We start from the raw sequence: 16129 nt of genomic DNA on the forward strand, positions 1-16129 counted from the left end.
TAGACTTTATTTGCCACTGATGATAAGCATATAGCCCTATAGTTATCACATTCCGCTTCATCTCCTTTCTTGTGTATTGGTATGAATAAATTTTCTTCCCAGTCTTCCGGTATCTTTTCTGTTCTCCATTCTTCCCTCATTATTTCCAGCAGCCAAAGCTTGCCTCGTTCTCCCACGTACTTCATCATCTCCGGATCTATGTCATCGGCACCTCCCACTTTTCCAATCTTTATTCTTGCCAATCCTTCTTTCGTCTACTCGATTGTCTCTATCCATTTCTCTTGCCTACTGTCCTCTCTCCTCATCTTGTTGGTTACTTGCCTCGAATTTTTCTTTATAGTGCTTATTCCATATGGTTAGTATGTCTTGTATGTTTGTTTTCAATTCATTTCGCTTATTTCTAATTCCTCTTATTTGTTTCCTTTTTGTTCCTTTCATGGTTCTTATTTTATTCCAAAACTGTTTATTGTTATTCCCAAAACCTTCGTTCAATTCTTCACCGAATTCCTTCCAGCTCTTCTTCTTCGCATCTTTTACTAGTTCTTTCACTATATTTCTCTGTCTTCTGTATTCGTCTCTGTCTTGCTCTTCATTTGTGTTTATGTATCGCTTCCACATTTCTTTCTTCCTTTTTACAGTTTGTTTTATTTCCTTATTCCATCATCCAGTTCTTTTATTATTGTTACCATTCTTTCTTATTCCACATACTTGTTTCGCAGTGTTTCATAACGTGTCTCTCAATTTTTTCCATCTCTCTTCCATATTCCATATTTCCTCATTGTTTTCATACTGTTCCAGTATTTTATCTGTCTCTCTTTGGTATAACTTCCTCATTTCCATATTTTTCATCTTATATATTGCTATTCTTGTATATTGAGGACTCTCTATTATTATATGGACGATTAAAAATTAAAAATTGCGAAAGCGGCCATTTTTAACGTTCTAAAACTATGTGAAAAACTGAAAATTTCAGTGTTGGCAAGGTAGGTAGATATTCTTTAAACTTCGATTAATGAAATCCCGAAGAGTTTTTTGCAATACAATATCGAAAACCCCTTTGTTTTTTAAATGCTAATCAAGCGGGAGCGACACTATTTTCAACCGTTGCATGTAAGTAAATGTAATAAGCGTAAATATACAGCGTGAGTTTTATGTATGGAAACACTCAATTATCTCGTAAACGGCTTGCACGATTTTTATAGATTTTGGTAGGTAGGAGTTTTCTAATGCGGCAGATATTACAGTGCTAATTACATTGTTGTCAGATCTTCCATTTTTCTGGAAATCTAATAAACTTTCTTATTTCAAATAGAATACCCTGTATATTTTTTGCGTTTTAAAGTCCTTAATAAATACTGAATATTTTTCATGTTACATTCCCTACACCTAAATGCCACAATTTCGGAGTTATTGCTACATTTATTTAAAAAAAATTAAGCAAATTATAAAAATCAATTTTTTCGGCCCGGGTAAATATTATTTTAGGTTGTTTGGATCATTGGGAACAAAAAAGATCTTTCGTAATTTTTCTTTAAAATTAATCGTTTCCGAGTTATAAACAATTTAAAACTGAAAAAAATCGACTAATGATGATTTTCAAGGTTAAAATAAGCAAATAAAAATATTATTTTTGAAACTGCGAAGTGCTCTAATTTAAGTTCAACCCTAATTTTATCAGCTACCGGTAAGTAGTTTGGGCTTGTTTCATTTAAAACATTGTTTTTTTGTTGTTAATACAGCCCGATCGCCCGTCCTCTCATATGCACTTCATTAACAATAAATGAAAAAGCAATGTTTTAGAATAAAATTAGCTAAAAAGTCTTATGACAATCTATTAGAAGAAGAGTTGAGCTTAAATGTAGTTACTTCGTATTTTCAAAAATTATATTTTTTACATGTGTTTTTGAACCTTGAAATTCGTCATTATTCGATTTTTTTCAGTTTTGAATTGTTTATTACTCGAAAACTATTAATTATAGGGAAAAATTACAAAAGACCTTTTTTGTTCCCAATGATCTAAAGAACGCAAAATAATGTCTACCTGGGCCGAAAAAAATGATTTTTGTAATGTGTTTAAATTTTTTTTTAATAAATGTATCAATAACTACCAAATTATGGCATTTAGGTAGAGGGAATATAACATAAAAAATAATCAGTATTTCTTAAGGACTTTAAAACGCAAAAAATATACAGGGTATTCTATTTGAAATAAGAAAACTCATTATATTTCCAGAAAAACGGAAGGTCTGACAACAATGTAATTAGCACCGTAATATCGGCCGTATTAGAAAACTCAAACGCACCAAAATCTACAAAAATCGTGCAAGCCGTTTTCGAGCTAATTGAGTGTTTCCATACATAAAACTCACTCTGTATGTGCGGAAAAATATTCTGATTTAAATTTTTTTTACCATCTTGCTTGAAAAGGTCTCCTTTTCACACATTTTAATGTTGTCAGGATCAAAAGGCAGTCAAAAATTTTTTTAAATGTTTTTTTTGTTTTTTTTCTAAAATAATTTTTTTTGCATCGGACAAATATTTTTTAGGTTTTTTGGATCATTCCAAATACAAAAAGATCTCGAGTGACTTTTCTCTAAATGTGATAGTTTTCAAGATATAAGCGATTGAAAATTTAAAAATTGCAAAATCGGCCATTTTTAACCCTCAAAAACTAAATGAAAAGCCGAAAATTTCAATGTTACCAAAGTACGTAGCTATTCTATGAGCATCTATTCATGGAATTTCGAAGAGCTTTTTGCAATACAATTTCGAAAACCCCTTTGTTTTTTAATTGCTAATCAAGCGGGGGCGACACTATTTTCAACCGTTGCATGGAAATGTAATAAGCGTAAATAAATGTGCGGAAAAATATTCTGATTCAATTTTTTTTCACCATCTTTCTTGAAAAGGTCTTCTTTTAACACATTTTCATGTTGTCAGGATCAAAAAGCAGTCAAAATTTTTTTAAATGTTTTTTTTTGTTTTTTTCTAAAATAATTTTTTTTGCATCGCACAAATACTTTTTAGGTTTTTTGGATTATTCCAAATACAAAAGATCTCGAGTGACTTTTCTCTAAATGTGATAGTTTTCGAGATATAAGCGATTGAAAATTTAAAAATTGCAAAATCGGCCATTTTTAACCCTCAAAAACTAAATGAAAAGCCAAAAATTTCAATGTTACCAAGGTACGTAGATATTCTATGAGCACCTATTGATGGAATTCCGAAGAGCTTTTTGCAATACAATATTGAAAACCCCTTTGTTTTTTAATTGCTAATCAAGCGGGAGCGACACTATTTTTAACCGTTGCGTTGCATGTAAATGCAATAAGCGTAAATATATGTGCGGAAAAATATCCTGATTCAATTTTTTTTCACCTTCTTGCTTGAAAAGGTCTCCTCTTAACACATTTTCATATTGTCAGGATCAAAAGGCAGTCAAAAAATTTTTTAAATGTTTTGTTTTTTTCTAAAATAATTTTTTTTGCATCGGACAAATATTTTTTTAGGTTTTTTGGATCATTCCAAATACAAAAGATCTCGAGTGACTTGTCTCTAAATGTGATAGTTTTCGAGATATAAGCGATTAAAAATTTAAAAATTGCAAAATCGGCCATTTTTAATACTCAAAAACTAAATGAAAAGCCAAAAATTTCAATGTTATCAAGGTACGTAGATATTCTATGAGCATCCCTTTTGTTTTTTAATTGCTAATCAAGCGGGCGCGACACTATTTTCAACCGTTGCATGTGGAGGTAATCGGAAAACATTTGAAGTTAAAAAAAAATTGTTTCAATTTTTTTTGACCCATTTGTGACTCTGGCAGCATGCAAATTTGTTAATAGGGAACCTTTACTTTAGAAAAGAAATCAACTTTAGAAAAAAGTTACTAAAGATCTTTTCTGTCTGGAATGATCCAAAAAACCTAAAAAAAATTGTTCCATGTAAAAAAATTAGGAAAGAAACAAAAAAAAAACGTTTAAACAATTGTTGACTGACTTTTGGACCTGACAACATACAGATTTGTTAAAAGGGGTCCTTTTTGAGTAAGATTGTGCAAAAAATCCGCATCAGAATATTTTTCCTAGCGGATGCGCAGTGGCTTTCTGGACTATATTGTGGTTTTCGGAAAGTAATTTAATTTAGTAGGTATTATATTGTACCCTCGGAGATCGCCGGGAAAATTTACACTCAAAATAACAAAATTTAGTTTGGCAACACTGTGTGAATGTTGATAGTAACATATCCCTTTTAAGATAAACAGAACTGTAATTCAGTCCAGACAAATTAATATATTTTTTTTGCCAAAAGAATGAGATTTTTCAACCAAATAATGTTTCAAATATTATGTGCAAAATAATTTTTAATTGGGTTCTGCTAATGAGCTTGCATTTTTTGTTATTAAAGTAGAAAAAACTTTAAATTTCACTCATTAAATCATTATCATCCAATTATCGTCTTAATTATTTTAACTGTACTAATATCCGTCGACTAATTCTGAATGATTAATGGGTTGTTAAAACATATTATCTTTAGCGGCTTCTGGAATGTCTTAAAAATATCGAATTTCATTGATAAAATGCGCATATCCCACCGATCTTCGCTTCGATTCTACTATTCCATTTATCGTTTTATCTATGTTTAATCTTTTGGTAAAATACTAAAAAGTCCTTACAGTATTTTCTTGTATTTAATTTAATATTTCGCAAACTACATTTTTTTCTCCATACAATAAACTACATACCAAATCTTACTCAAGAACTCGTAACACGAATTCCACGATGGCACTTGTTAGGTTGTTAACTTGTCTGGGTAGCAAAAAAAGATTTTATTAAATTGCGAAACTTTTTAAGTCACATTTTGAAGAAGAAAATGCGTCTGTAAATTACCTTTTGAGGAGCTGGGAATATGGTCGTTAGGCGAATAGATGGCGTACAGAGAATACAAACATGTTTTATAATGAGGGAACAGCCCCGGATTAAAAAATAAGTAGGAATAAATTGGGGGTAAATATTTTCGTGTTTGTTGTTTACATGTTTGGTTAGATACAAAATTTTTAATGTATGTTTTTATATTTATTGAAGAATATTGATTTATCTGAAGCGATTATCATCACCCTACTTTTTCATTTTGATCATATTATACAGAGAAGTCAGGAAAACATCTAATTATCCAGTTCAACCGTAAACAATAATTTGAATGTTCGAAATGTTTGCCAAAATGTTCGAAATATACCTCCGTCCTAGAAGATGGATAGAACCGCCTTCCAGCCTCGATTGTGCAGAATTCCTCCAACGTTGACACGATGAGGATATCCGAGACCTATCTGCTAATAAAACACCTCAGTCCCTTGTTATTTGCGTTATTTCTTGCAGACATCGAAGATTTTTTTAAAAGCCGCGGAGCAGAAGGCATCAATGTTAATAACGTAAATGAAATTCTTATGCTTTTATACGCTGACGATTTGGTAATATTAGGTCACTCGGAGATCGATATATCAAAAAAAATTAAAAATGTTGGAGGATTACTGCAAACAAAACAAACTTACTGTCAATACTGCTAAAACTAAAATTATGTGTTTCTCTAGGGGTCCTTATAACTTAAAAAATAATATTAAATTCACTTTCAATCAATATCCCATTCTATTAACTAACACCTATAATTACCTTGGAGTGACTTTTGCCTCTTCGTCTCTATTCCGTGAAATGGCAGATGTGAGTAATGCGAAAGCTAAACAAGCAACTGGAGCACTTATACCTGTTCTAGCTAAACTTAAAATTGACTGCATGCAAACGAGGCTACAACTTTTTGATGCATTAGTAACAAGTACAATCTCCAATTGTATTTCTGTATGGGCACTCCGTTATGTAGATGTTCTCGAACAAGTTCAAGTACAATTCCTAAAACGAATTCTTATGCTTCCCATATCCACACCCGGTTACATAGTCAGAGTAGAATGCGGCAGAGTCAAACTCTTGTATAATATATTCAAGTGGACACTAAACTGGTTAAAGAAAATTTATATGATGGACGATTCCCGTTACCCCAAAATGTGCTTTTTTCGTCAACTACAACTGATGGAGACCGATAGCAGGTATAACTGGGCAGCGCAGGTAAAATCACTTTTTACTTTTATTGATGCTGAACCTATTTGGAATAATCTCTCCCTTCATTCCCTACAACTGAATAGAAAAGCCTTGTTAATCAAATTTAAAAATAAGCTCTCAGAATTAGATATTTCTCTTTGTCAGCAATCCAATTTTCTCCCCTTATATAAACACCTAGCTCTTTCCGAATTAAGTCAAAAATACTTATGCCTAAAAATGCCCATCCAGATTACAAGAACTATTGCACAGCTTCGATTATGTAATTCATTCTGCTTAACGTTCACTTATAAGGATTCTACATATAAAATTAATCCTAATGAAATCTGTACTATTTGTAACAATAAGGAGTTAGAAACAATTGAACATATACTTTTTGATTGTCCAATATATTCTTGTATGAAACAATCATCCATTAATTATATAGCCGATATTGATACTGTAACTCATACCTTAAATAACATTACAGTATATTCAGCTAAAATAATAGCTGGCTATATCTGGAATGTTCTAAAACTTAGGTCTTTCATCATAAATGAATAGTTAAATACGTAAATTATACTTTGTATCTTTAATTAATTCTTATATAACTCGTTGTTTTTTTTTTTTTTTTTTTTATTTATTTCTTTCTTTTGTTTATCCCTAAAATAAACATATTGTGTGTTTCTTGGGATGAAAAAAAGGAACGAAATATTTGTTCTCACCCTTTCCATAAAATTGTAAAATTTTAAAAGGAAATAAATGTATCTATCTATCTATCTATCTATCGTTTTATCTATGTTTAATCTTTTGGTAAAATACTAAAAAGTCCTTACAGTATTTTCTTGTATTTAATTTAATATTTCGCAAACTACATTTTTTTCTCCATACAATAAACTACATACCAAATCTTACTCAAGAACTCGTAACACGAATTCCACGATGGCACTTGTTAGGTTGTTAACTTGTCTGGGTAGCAAAAAAAGATTTTATTAAATTGCGAAACTTTTTAAGTCACATTTTGAAGAAGAAAATGCGTCTGTAAATTACCTTTTGAGGAGCTGGGAATATGGTCGTTAGGCGAATAGATGGCGTACAGAGAATACAAACATGTTTTATAATGAGGGAACAGCCCCGGATTAAAAAATAAGTAGGAATAAATTGGGGGTAAATATTTTCGTGTTTGTTGTTTACATGTTTGGTTAGATACAAAATTTTTAATGTATGTTTTTATATTTATTGAAGAATATTGATTTATCTGAAGCGATTATCATCACCCTACTTTTTCATTTTGATCATATTATACAGAGAAGTCAGGAAAACATCTAATTATCCAGTTCAACCGTAAACAATAATTTGAATGTTCGAAATGTTTGCCAAAATGTTCGAAATATACCTCCGTCCTAGAAGATGGATAGAACCGCCTTCCAGCCTCGATTGTGCAGAATTCCTCCAACGTTGACACGATGAGGATATCCGAGACCTATCTGCTAATAAAACACCCTCCTCAACCATGAATTACTGGCCGGACCGCCCTGATTGGGACGCAACTTCCGCACGGCTTTCACCCGATGTTTCATTCACACACACAATTCTCACACATTCTCGCACTTTCTAACTACAACTGCTTAATCTTTCTCTCTCTCTGTTCGTCTCTGTTCATGTTCAATCTCAACACCTCTCGTTCTACCTTGTCTTCGTGCTTGCTCCTGGCACCATGCCTCCCTTCGGGTCGCCTTTCTTCCTGTTGCTTTCTATTCAGCGTTCTTTTCACATGTCTGTGAATTGCTCTCCACCGATCTGCTAACCTAAGCATCTTTTCCACCAGCTCCGTGACTGATTGTACCCTGCTACTTAGCTTTCTCTCAAGCAGGCTCCTCTGGCTATCCATCTATCGCATATCAACAAAGTGTGTGAGACAGTATCCGGTGATATTCCACAGTATATGTATCTGTCACTTTCTGTCTTTCCAAATCTGCTCTGTATGGATTACTTCTTGCGTCAGGAAGAACTCCAAACGCCGAAGCCCGTAGTCCATCCATCTCCTTAGATTAGGCTTGAACGCCATCTTTTACTCCTTATTGTCCAGTTTCCTCAGGAGTTTCCTCCTTTTTATACCATTAACTTATGTATAGAATAATGGTTTTGGGAAAGTATTGTTAAACGAGTTGGCTACTTCACTATAAGATCTTTTTCTATCGCCGTTTACCCTTCATCATTAAAACAGTAATTCGCCCTATGTCATTAAAGGAATTAAAAAAAAAACTATTTAAAACACCAAAGTGACTACTTTGGATAAAAAACATTTAAGAGATAATTAGACGTTTCCAGACTTTTAGCCACTCTGTATCTGTATAGCAGGTCTATCGAAATCCTAGACTTGTATAGGACTTGTATAATACTTAATGGAAGATGTACAATAAACCGGTTGGCTACAATTCCAGTTGTAAAACAGAAACCTTCCGGAAAAGAATAAAATATAGGCATTAGTAATGATTTTTAAATTATCTTACCTTTTTGCCTATCATAGGCATTTATACATTCTGATGTCATAAATTGACTGATCAAAGCTGTTTTACCAACTCCTTGAGCACCTAATAATGATACGACATATGATGATACTTCTAACAGATTTTGGTCGGGCATGTCTAAGACGGGCGAGGGAGTGCCACCTATGGATGGTGGGATTAAGCTGTTACTTCTTGAGCGCCGTCTTCTAAATGAGTCACCTCTATTTACAATACCTGGAATAAAAAAATAAATATAAATAAAATGAATAAAATAAATAAGAGAAGAGTAATGAATATTTATTACAATTGCACAGAAATATCTGAAATCGCGAAGGTCACGCAGGTAGCAAATGAAGGAGAGGGGGCTTCAGTTGAACACGTTAGTGCAAAAAGACCCGGCACAAATTGACCCTAAGCGAGACACAACCTTTGAGACTCAACCGGCGGGACGGGTGACCCGTGCATTAATTTTTTTTAGCGCACCGCATATTAAACCCAACCCGACCCAACCATTGGCTGTCGCTGTGGCGAATAGAGACGGGCAAAATCAGTGTGGACGTGTAACGGTTACTTTTGATACCGGTTCTCAGTGGTACTGAGTACAAATACTGATTACAAAATACTGATGTATCTGATCCTTTGCGATAGGAAATGCTTTGCCATCTGTACTTGTGTTTCTCAGAATAAGATATAATGTGTTTTTCTTGAAAGGTGCATCTCCTGGAAGCCTTGCACTAACTAGACAGACAGGTTGGATTATGACGTTATAATGCTAACGTTATAATGCTAACCCAAATGTACTTGGTCAACATATTTGAATCATATGGTCTCTCAATGCACGTTAATTCTGCTACAAGGATTACAAAAACTTTATCTACCATAATTGACTATATTGTCTCAGATTTCTCACCCCTTGATGTCTGATCTACAATTATTAATGCGGGATTATCGGATCATGAAGCAGTCTTTACGAAGTTTAACATCTTCAGAAAACCCTCCTAGAAAACCCGACGTTTAGGTAGGATTTTTTCCGCTCGGAATTTTCATAAATTTCAAAATTTATGCTTAACTTCTGAGTGGCATTTTCCTTCTGCGGACGTGGACTATAATTTCAACGATTTTATAGAAAAGCTTGTCTCTATCTTCAATAAGGCATTTCCTTTAATTTCAATTAAGCCAAAACATCACAAACCCTGGGCTACCAAAGGTATCCGCATATCAGCCAAAAATATGCGCTCACTATTGTATATCAAGAAATTTGCTACCAACGTCTCGGTCACTCAATATATCACCAAGTAAAGGGTAACATATCTAAAACTCATCAAATCAGCTAAAAAGCCTACTATCAAAATCGTCTGGAAAGCTCTAAAAGTGTTACAAAAGAAACTTGGTCCATAATAAACGATCTTCGAAATAGAACTCACGCAGTTCAAACATTTGCCCTTACAGACCCGGAAAATCTAAACGAATACTTCGTTAATGTGAGTAAAAATATAACTTCTACTATTTTGCCACAAAAAGATCCCATTTCCTATCTCCCTAATTCAGGAGTGTTCTCGAATTCATTCTTTATAAGACCAATCGATACATCTGAACTGATCCAAACTATCAATAGTATCAAAAGCAAATCATCCTGTAGTACTGATGGTCTATCCATAAAAATCTTCTCAAATCTCACAGAAAATGTGTTGGAAATCCTCGTCTCACTAATTAATGATTCCTTTGAAAGAGGCAAATTCCCAGAGTGCCTAAAGATAGCCATTATTATTCCCCTTCATAAGGGTGGTAAAAAATCTAATGCTTGCAACTATAGACCTATTGCATTACTACCGGTACTTTCAAAAATTATTGAGACACTCATAAAAACCCGTCTTATATCCTTTCTCATTGATAACAACATCTTATCCCAAAATCAGTTCGGCTTTTTAACTAATAAATGTACCACTGATGCCATGTTTTCTGTGCTTCATGAGGTTTACCAAGCACTAAACAATAATCTTTATACTGCCACTGTTTTCTGTGACTATGCCAAAGCTTTTGATTGTGTAAATCACGACATTTTGATTAAAAAACTAAATTTGTATGGGATTCGAGGTATTTCTTTGAATTCGTTCTAATCTTACTTGAATAATAGGAAACAACTAGTTAGAGCAAGTGATACTGACTCTAGTCTCAAAAACATTGTATGTGGAGTACCACAAGGTTCAGTATTGGGTCCTCTACTGTTCCTTATCTTTATAAATGACATCACTAGCTTAAAAATCGATGGAAAAATTTTTCTTTTTGCTGATGATACCAGTATCACTTGGAGCAACTCAACTATTGCATCTCTTCATGCAACTATAACTTCTAATTTGCTTACGATAAAAACCTGGTCTGACTCTAAGTTACTGTCTTTTAACGTGGATAAGACAGTAGCATTATGCTATAAAAGTGCTCTTCAACCCCTGCTTGTTAATAACGGCCAGATTTCTACCGTTAATTCTGTAAAATTTTTTGGTATTTTTTTAGACAGCAACCTCAAATGGTCCCTTCATATCGATTTGTTAAGTAAGAAACTCGCCTCAGCCTGTTATGGTATAAGATCTGTTTCGAAAGAACTCAATTTAGCATCTTCTAAACTAACATATTTTTCCTTGTTCGAGTCTCATCTTCGATATGGTCTTCTTTTTTGGGGTTCTAGTACAGCTGCCCAATTAGATGTTATTTTTAAATTACAAAAAGGAGCAATAAGATATCTGTGTGGCCTCAGAAGAACAACACGTTGCAGAAGTTACTTCAAAGATCACGGAATTTTAACCCTTATATCTTTATATATTTTAGAAACTGTTTGCTTAATTCGTAAACACATGCATATCTTTCCAGCAAGGCCTCATCAGGACTACTCCACCAGAAATTCAAATTTTGATGTATATTTACCGATCCCGTCCTCTGAGTTAATAAAGAAATCTATATTATATTCCGCAAAAAAATTATACAACCATCTTCCTTTACAACTCAAATCTGCAACATCTTTCCCCAAGTTTCGTAAAATGACAAAAACTCATCTATCTAAAAGACCATATTATTCAGTAGAAGAGTTTCTTAATGACTAACTAAGAAATTACAGTAATGTACAAGTAACCAAACTTATCTATATTTGGGTGTCACATGCAGCAGCTTAAACTTATTAGTTCCTATGTCTGTAGTTTACTTTGTTGTATGTTCACTTTGCAACTTCTATAAATTGTTGCAATATACCGATTTTGTTTTTTTCTTTACTTTATTAACTTATATTTTGTATTTTTGTATTTTTTTTATATTGACGATTTATCGAATTTCAGAAAATTGTATTTGTTATTGTTATTGTTAGATATTATCTATTTATTTTTTCTGACTTTATATTAAGCTTTGTCCATAAAATTTGTATAATTTTCAGTGACAATAAAGCATATTTATATTCTATTCTATACGTTTCCACCACATTGTAGCCACAGATTTCAACTCGTCGATGTGTCGGTATTTGGCCCATTTAAAAGTCAATATAACACAGTTTGTAGGTGCTCTTGTGGGGCAATCTTACCCTTTTGCCGTAACTCTACTCTATCTACCTTTTTAACAGTAAGCCATTCACCGAAGCAGAATTTCTAATGTTTTCAGTAACTATCGGCCTCCTCCATCTGCACAACTTACTGGTACTTCTTTCTCAACGGAACAAGAATATCCTGCAATTGAGCATACATCCATTTGACATCATTCCTCAAACATTCCTTCTACATCTTTTAAAAAACCATCAACTTCTGAAGAATCTAACGTGACTCAATACCCCCTCTAAGAGAGCCTGCCTTTGGATTTAGAGGCCGTGAGTTCGATTTTCAGCTGAGTAGGAAATTTTTTGTTTATTAAAAATTAATGAATGAAAATAGTTTCTATTCTTCTGAGAATGGAAACGCAGACGTTCGGATACAATTAGCGTCTCCTTGTAAAGACAATGAAGTCGACTTTTCAAAGTAACAAGACATTTACTTAACACACACACACACATACACACATACTACACTAGGTATCTGATTGCAAAATCAACTGTACCATGCCAATGGCCATTAGTTGTCGAGACATTAAAAGCTAAATAAACAAAAATAACGTGACTCAAGATCCTACAATGCCAATTAGTACAAAATCAAACTAAACTAAAAAAAGCTTGTGAAGATTCTGAGTCTTTGTCCGAGGAAGTACAGATTACATATCAATCCATATCAATTCCATGATGACCCAGAAATATCTCTGAGTTCTGAGGAGGATGAAAAGGAATAAATATATTGAATTGATAGATAGATTGGATGGTTTTGTGAATCTTAAGACTGATGATTTTATTCCTGTTAAATTTTGTACTAACAAGTCTCTTGTTTGTTATGTTGGGATACTATTGAAGTGTGATACAATATTGATGAAGTTACAGTTTCTTTGTTTAACTCTCTGTATACCTATATTGTACTCTTTTTTAAATGTAATAAGATTTGGTAAAACGAGTTCCGGACTATCAAATGTCAAAAACATGTAATTCTAATTTTAATTTATATCCAACAAATATAAAATATTCAAAAAGAAATACCAACTTATACAAATTATGAACATTCTGTTTCCAACTTGTTAACGACGTAACCGAATTTTTTCATTGTACTATGCAGGTAATCACCAAAATTTCTGACATATACATGATTGTTGACAGACAGTATTTGGGTTATACGTGTTCTGTATTAATATAAAAAAATTAAAGAAACTCAATACAATCGTCGTCAATTTATATTGTGGGCTGGGAATAGCCAAATTAAAACAGGTGGGAATTGTTACGAAAGTAAATTATTATAATCACTGAAGTGTAAAGAATATTAAAAAACGGGGATAAGTAAAGAGATCCGTGGAATACCACAATGGCGCATCAATAAAGTAACCTTCCGATGACCAACCTTTTTTTGTTACACGGATGACCAAGGGGGGAAAAATGACCCCAGGTCAAAAATGTCAAAAATGAGAATTAACAAAAAAATGAAGTTTTTTTAATTTTTTTTTATGGCATGGACTTTATGTCATTCAGCCAGTCACAACATGAGTATTAGTGTCGTGTGTAGTGTGTATGTTGAGTAAGTGTCTTGTTACTTTGCAAAGTCGACGACATTAGCGTAAAACTACTTGGAATTACACATAATAGACGGTATTTTACTAAACATCAACTTCAGAATATATTTTTTATTCGTAAAATATAGGGAATTTTTTTTATTTCAAAATATGAGGATATCTAGAATGATATTAAAGTCAAATAAAAAAATAATGAGTTAAAAATTGAAAATACTTTTGAATTTATTAAAGAAAAACATACGCTGGGGTCACAATTTCCCCCGCTTGGTCATCCGAAGTTTAAACAATAAAAAAAGATAATAACTTATACATATACGTAGGTTGAGATTTTTATTTATTTAGCGAATGGCTACAATAAGGATACATAATTGAAAAAAACAATAGAAAACGTTAAATGGAGTATTACAAATGAACACCTAATATATCAATCAATACAACTCAAATCAGCTCGTCAAAACTCCAGGGAACCGACTTCAGGTAACGGCACTTAGGGACATTCGTCAACAATGTGACATACAGTATGTCGTTGCGCACCGCAGTCACACTCATGAGTAGGGACTTTTCCCATCTATGTAAGCTGTCAGTACATCAACCGCTGCTTGTTTTCATTCTGTTCAGGGACAGTTCAAAGCCTGGCAGTATCTGATCAATAAATACCATTTGGTGTACTTTCTATCGTGAGCCACTCTCCCAATATCTTTTCCAGGTGTTGGTGAGGCTGAAATATTCCTGATGTAAGGAGGTAGCCTTAAACAATGGAGGATATCTGGATTCCAGTCTATACATTCCGATATTGTGTGTTTGTGTGCATGTGTATTGTGTGTGTATGGGTTGTTTATATACAGTTAGTCTAGATCTAGATTGTTCTATATTCTCTGAGAAGAGAATGGCTTCGTCGTAGTTTCGGAGGTGGGATGTAACTCAGATTAGGAAGCCAATAGTTCCGTGTTAGTCTAATTGTACCTGAGTTCATTCGTATTGTGTGGTTTAATTTGACGGTTAACAAGCTTCATGTGTTTGCTATTAAACCACATCGGAGAAGCGTATTCTGCTTCTGAATGTATAAGCCCGAGAAAGCGGATGATCTGAAAATGGAGTTTGAGAAACTCCATGTGGTGCTAAATAGCTTTTGCATTATATTATAATTGCGCGTTTTTAGTTTTGCTGCCGTTCTTTGGAGATATTCTTTCAAACTTAAAATTCTGTCAAGAGTTACTGTTTTCAAAGTAAACTGCGTATTTTTTGTTAGTTTGAGCATTATTTTGATAGAAACAGAAGACCTAGGTATTTGTTGCATTAGGCCGTAGCCTTCGTTTGCAGACATATTCTCCCATAATGTCAAGGTCATCCTTGTATACTTTCTGTAACATTCATGTTATTATGACTTGCTGCAATGATTCAGTAGCCAAATTCCTGGAAAGTGGGCAGGTCCGCGATGTATAAATTAAACAGTGCCAAAACAGATCCCTGAGACAGTCCATTTCTGAGCTTCATTTGGATTTTAACATTGCCCATTGTGAGTTGAAATGGTCTTAGGTTGAGGAATAAAATACTGCTTCTTCTTCGTCTTTCTTGTATGTAGGCTGTAAAGCGTATTTCTTCTTCAATATTAGCCTACTAAATTGTTTAAATTATCGCACCATTTTTTCTTGGTCTGCCAATACTTCTTCGTCCATTTGGTGACTTACCTAGCGGTATTCGTACTAGTGATGTAACGAATATTCTTATTCACGTTCGCATTCGCGAATATTCGCATATTTTTGCATATTCTCATTCGAGAAATTTGTGCGAATATTTTGCGAATATAAATATCGGAAAAAAAAATTTGAAGATAATATTAGGTTGACAAAATCAAAATCTGTTAATTTCTTATCTTCTTTATATTAACAAATGGTAACTTTACCTTGTATAATCACATTATCAGCCTTCACTTTATTTTATTATTTGGTATTATGTAGTAAAGCTTAAGATTCAGATTGATTTACACTATATATCAATTAACTTTTCATTATAAATTTAGAAAACATGTCAAAAATAGACACAAATTAAAAAAAGAGAATATTCGCATTCGCATCCGCATTCGCGAATGTCGGTAGCAGATATTCGCATTCGCATTCGTATTCGCGAATGTTGAAAAAATGACATTCGTTACGTCACTAATTCGTACTATCCTATCCTCTGCCATTCTATTAATGTGTTTGTTTCACTTCTGTTTCAGTCTTGTCATCCATCCATTTATGTCTTCTACATTGCATACTCTTCTTATGTTTTCGCTTCTCTCCCTGTCCAACAGACTTTTCCTTGATATTCGTCGAAGTATTTTCATCTCTGTTGTTTCTACTAGTCGTCTCGTTTTACATATGTCAGGTCTTCTCTCCGCCGTGTATATCAATATAGATCTAATTGCTGCTTTATAGATTC

At 33.3% G+C, this 16129-nt stretch overlaps 1 protein-coding gene across 1 annotated transcript in view; it reads right to left on the bottom strand.

Moving 5' to 3' along the window:
* LOC126885265 (GTP-binding protein REM 1) overlaps positions 1–16129 on the bottom strand; it is a 779234-nt gene that overhangs the window by 80065 nt on the left and 683040 nt on the right. Inside the window, exon 3 of the mRNA XM_050651752.1 lies at positions 8597–8827. Within this exon, the coding sequence (XP_050507709.1) occupies positions 8597–8827 (231 nt within the window). The remainder of the gene's footprint in view (positions 1–8596; positions 8828–16129) is intronic.

This window comes from Diabrotica virgifera, chromosome 5 (genome assembly GCF_917563875.1).
Source record: "Diabrotica virgifera virgifera chromosome 5, PGI_DIABVI_V3a".
In the NCBI taxonomy this organism is placed as follows: Eukaryota; Metazoa; Arthropoda; class Insecta; order Coleoptera; family Chrysomelidae; genus Diabrotica; species Diabrotica virgifera.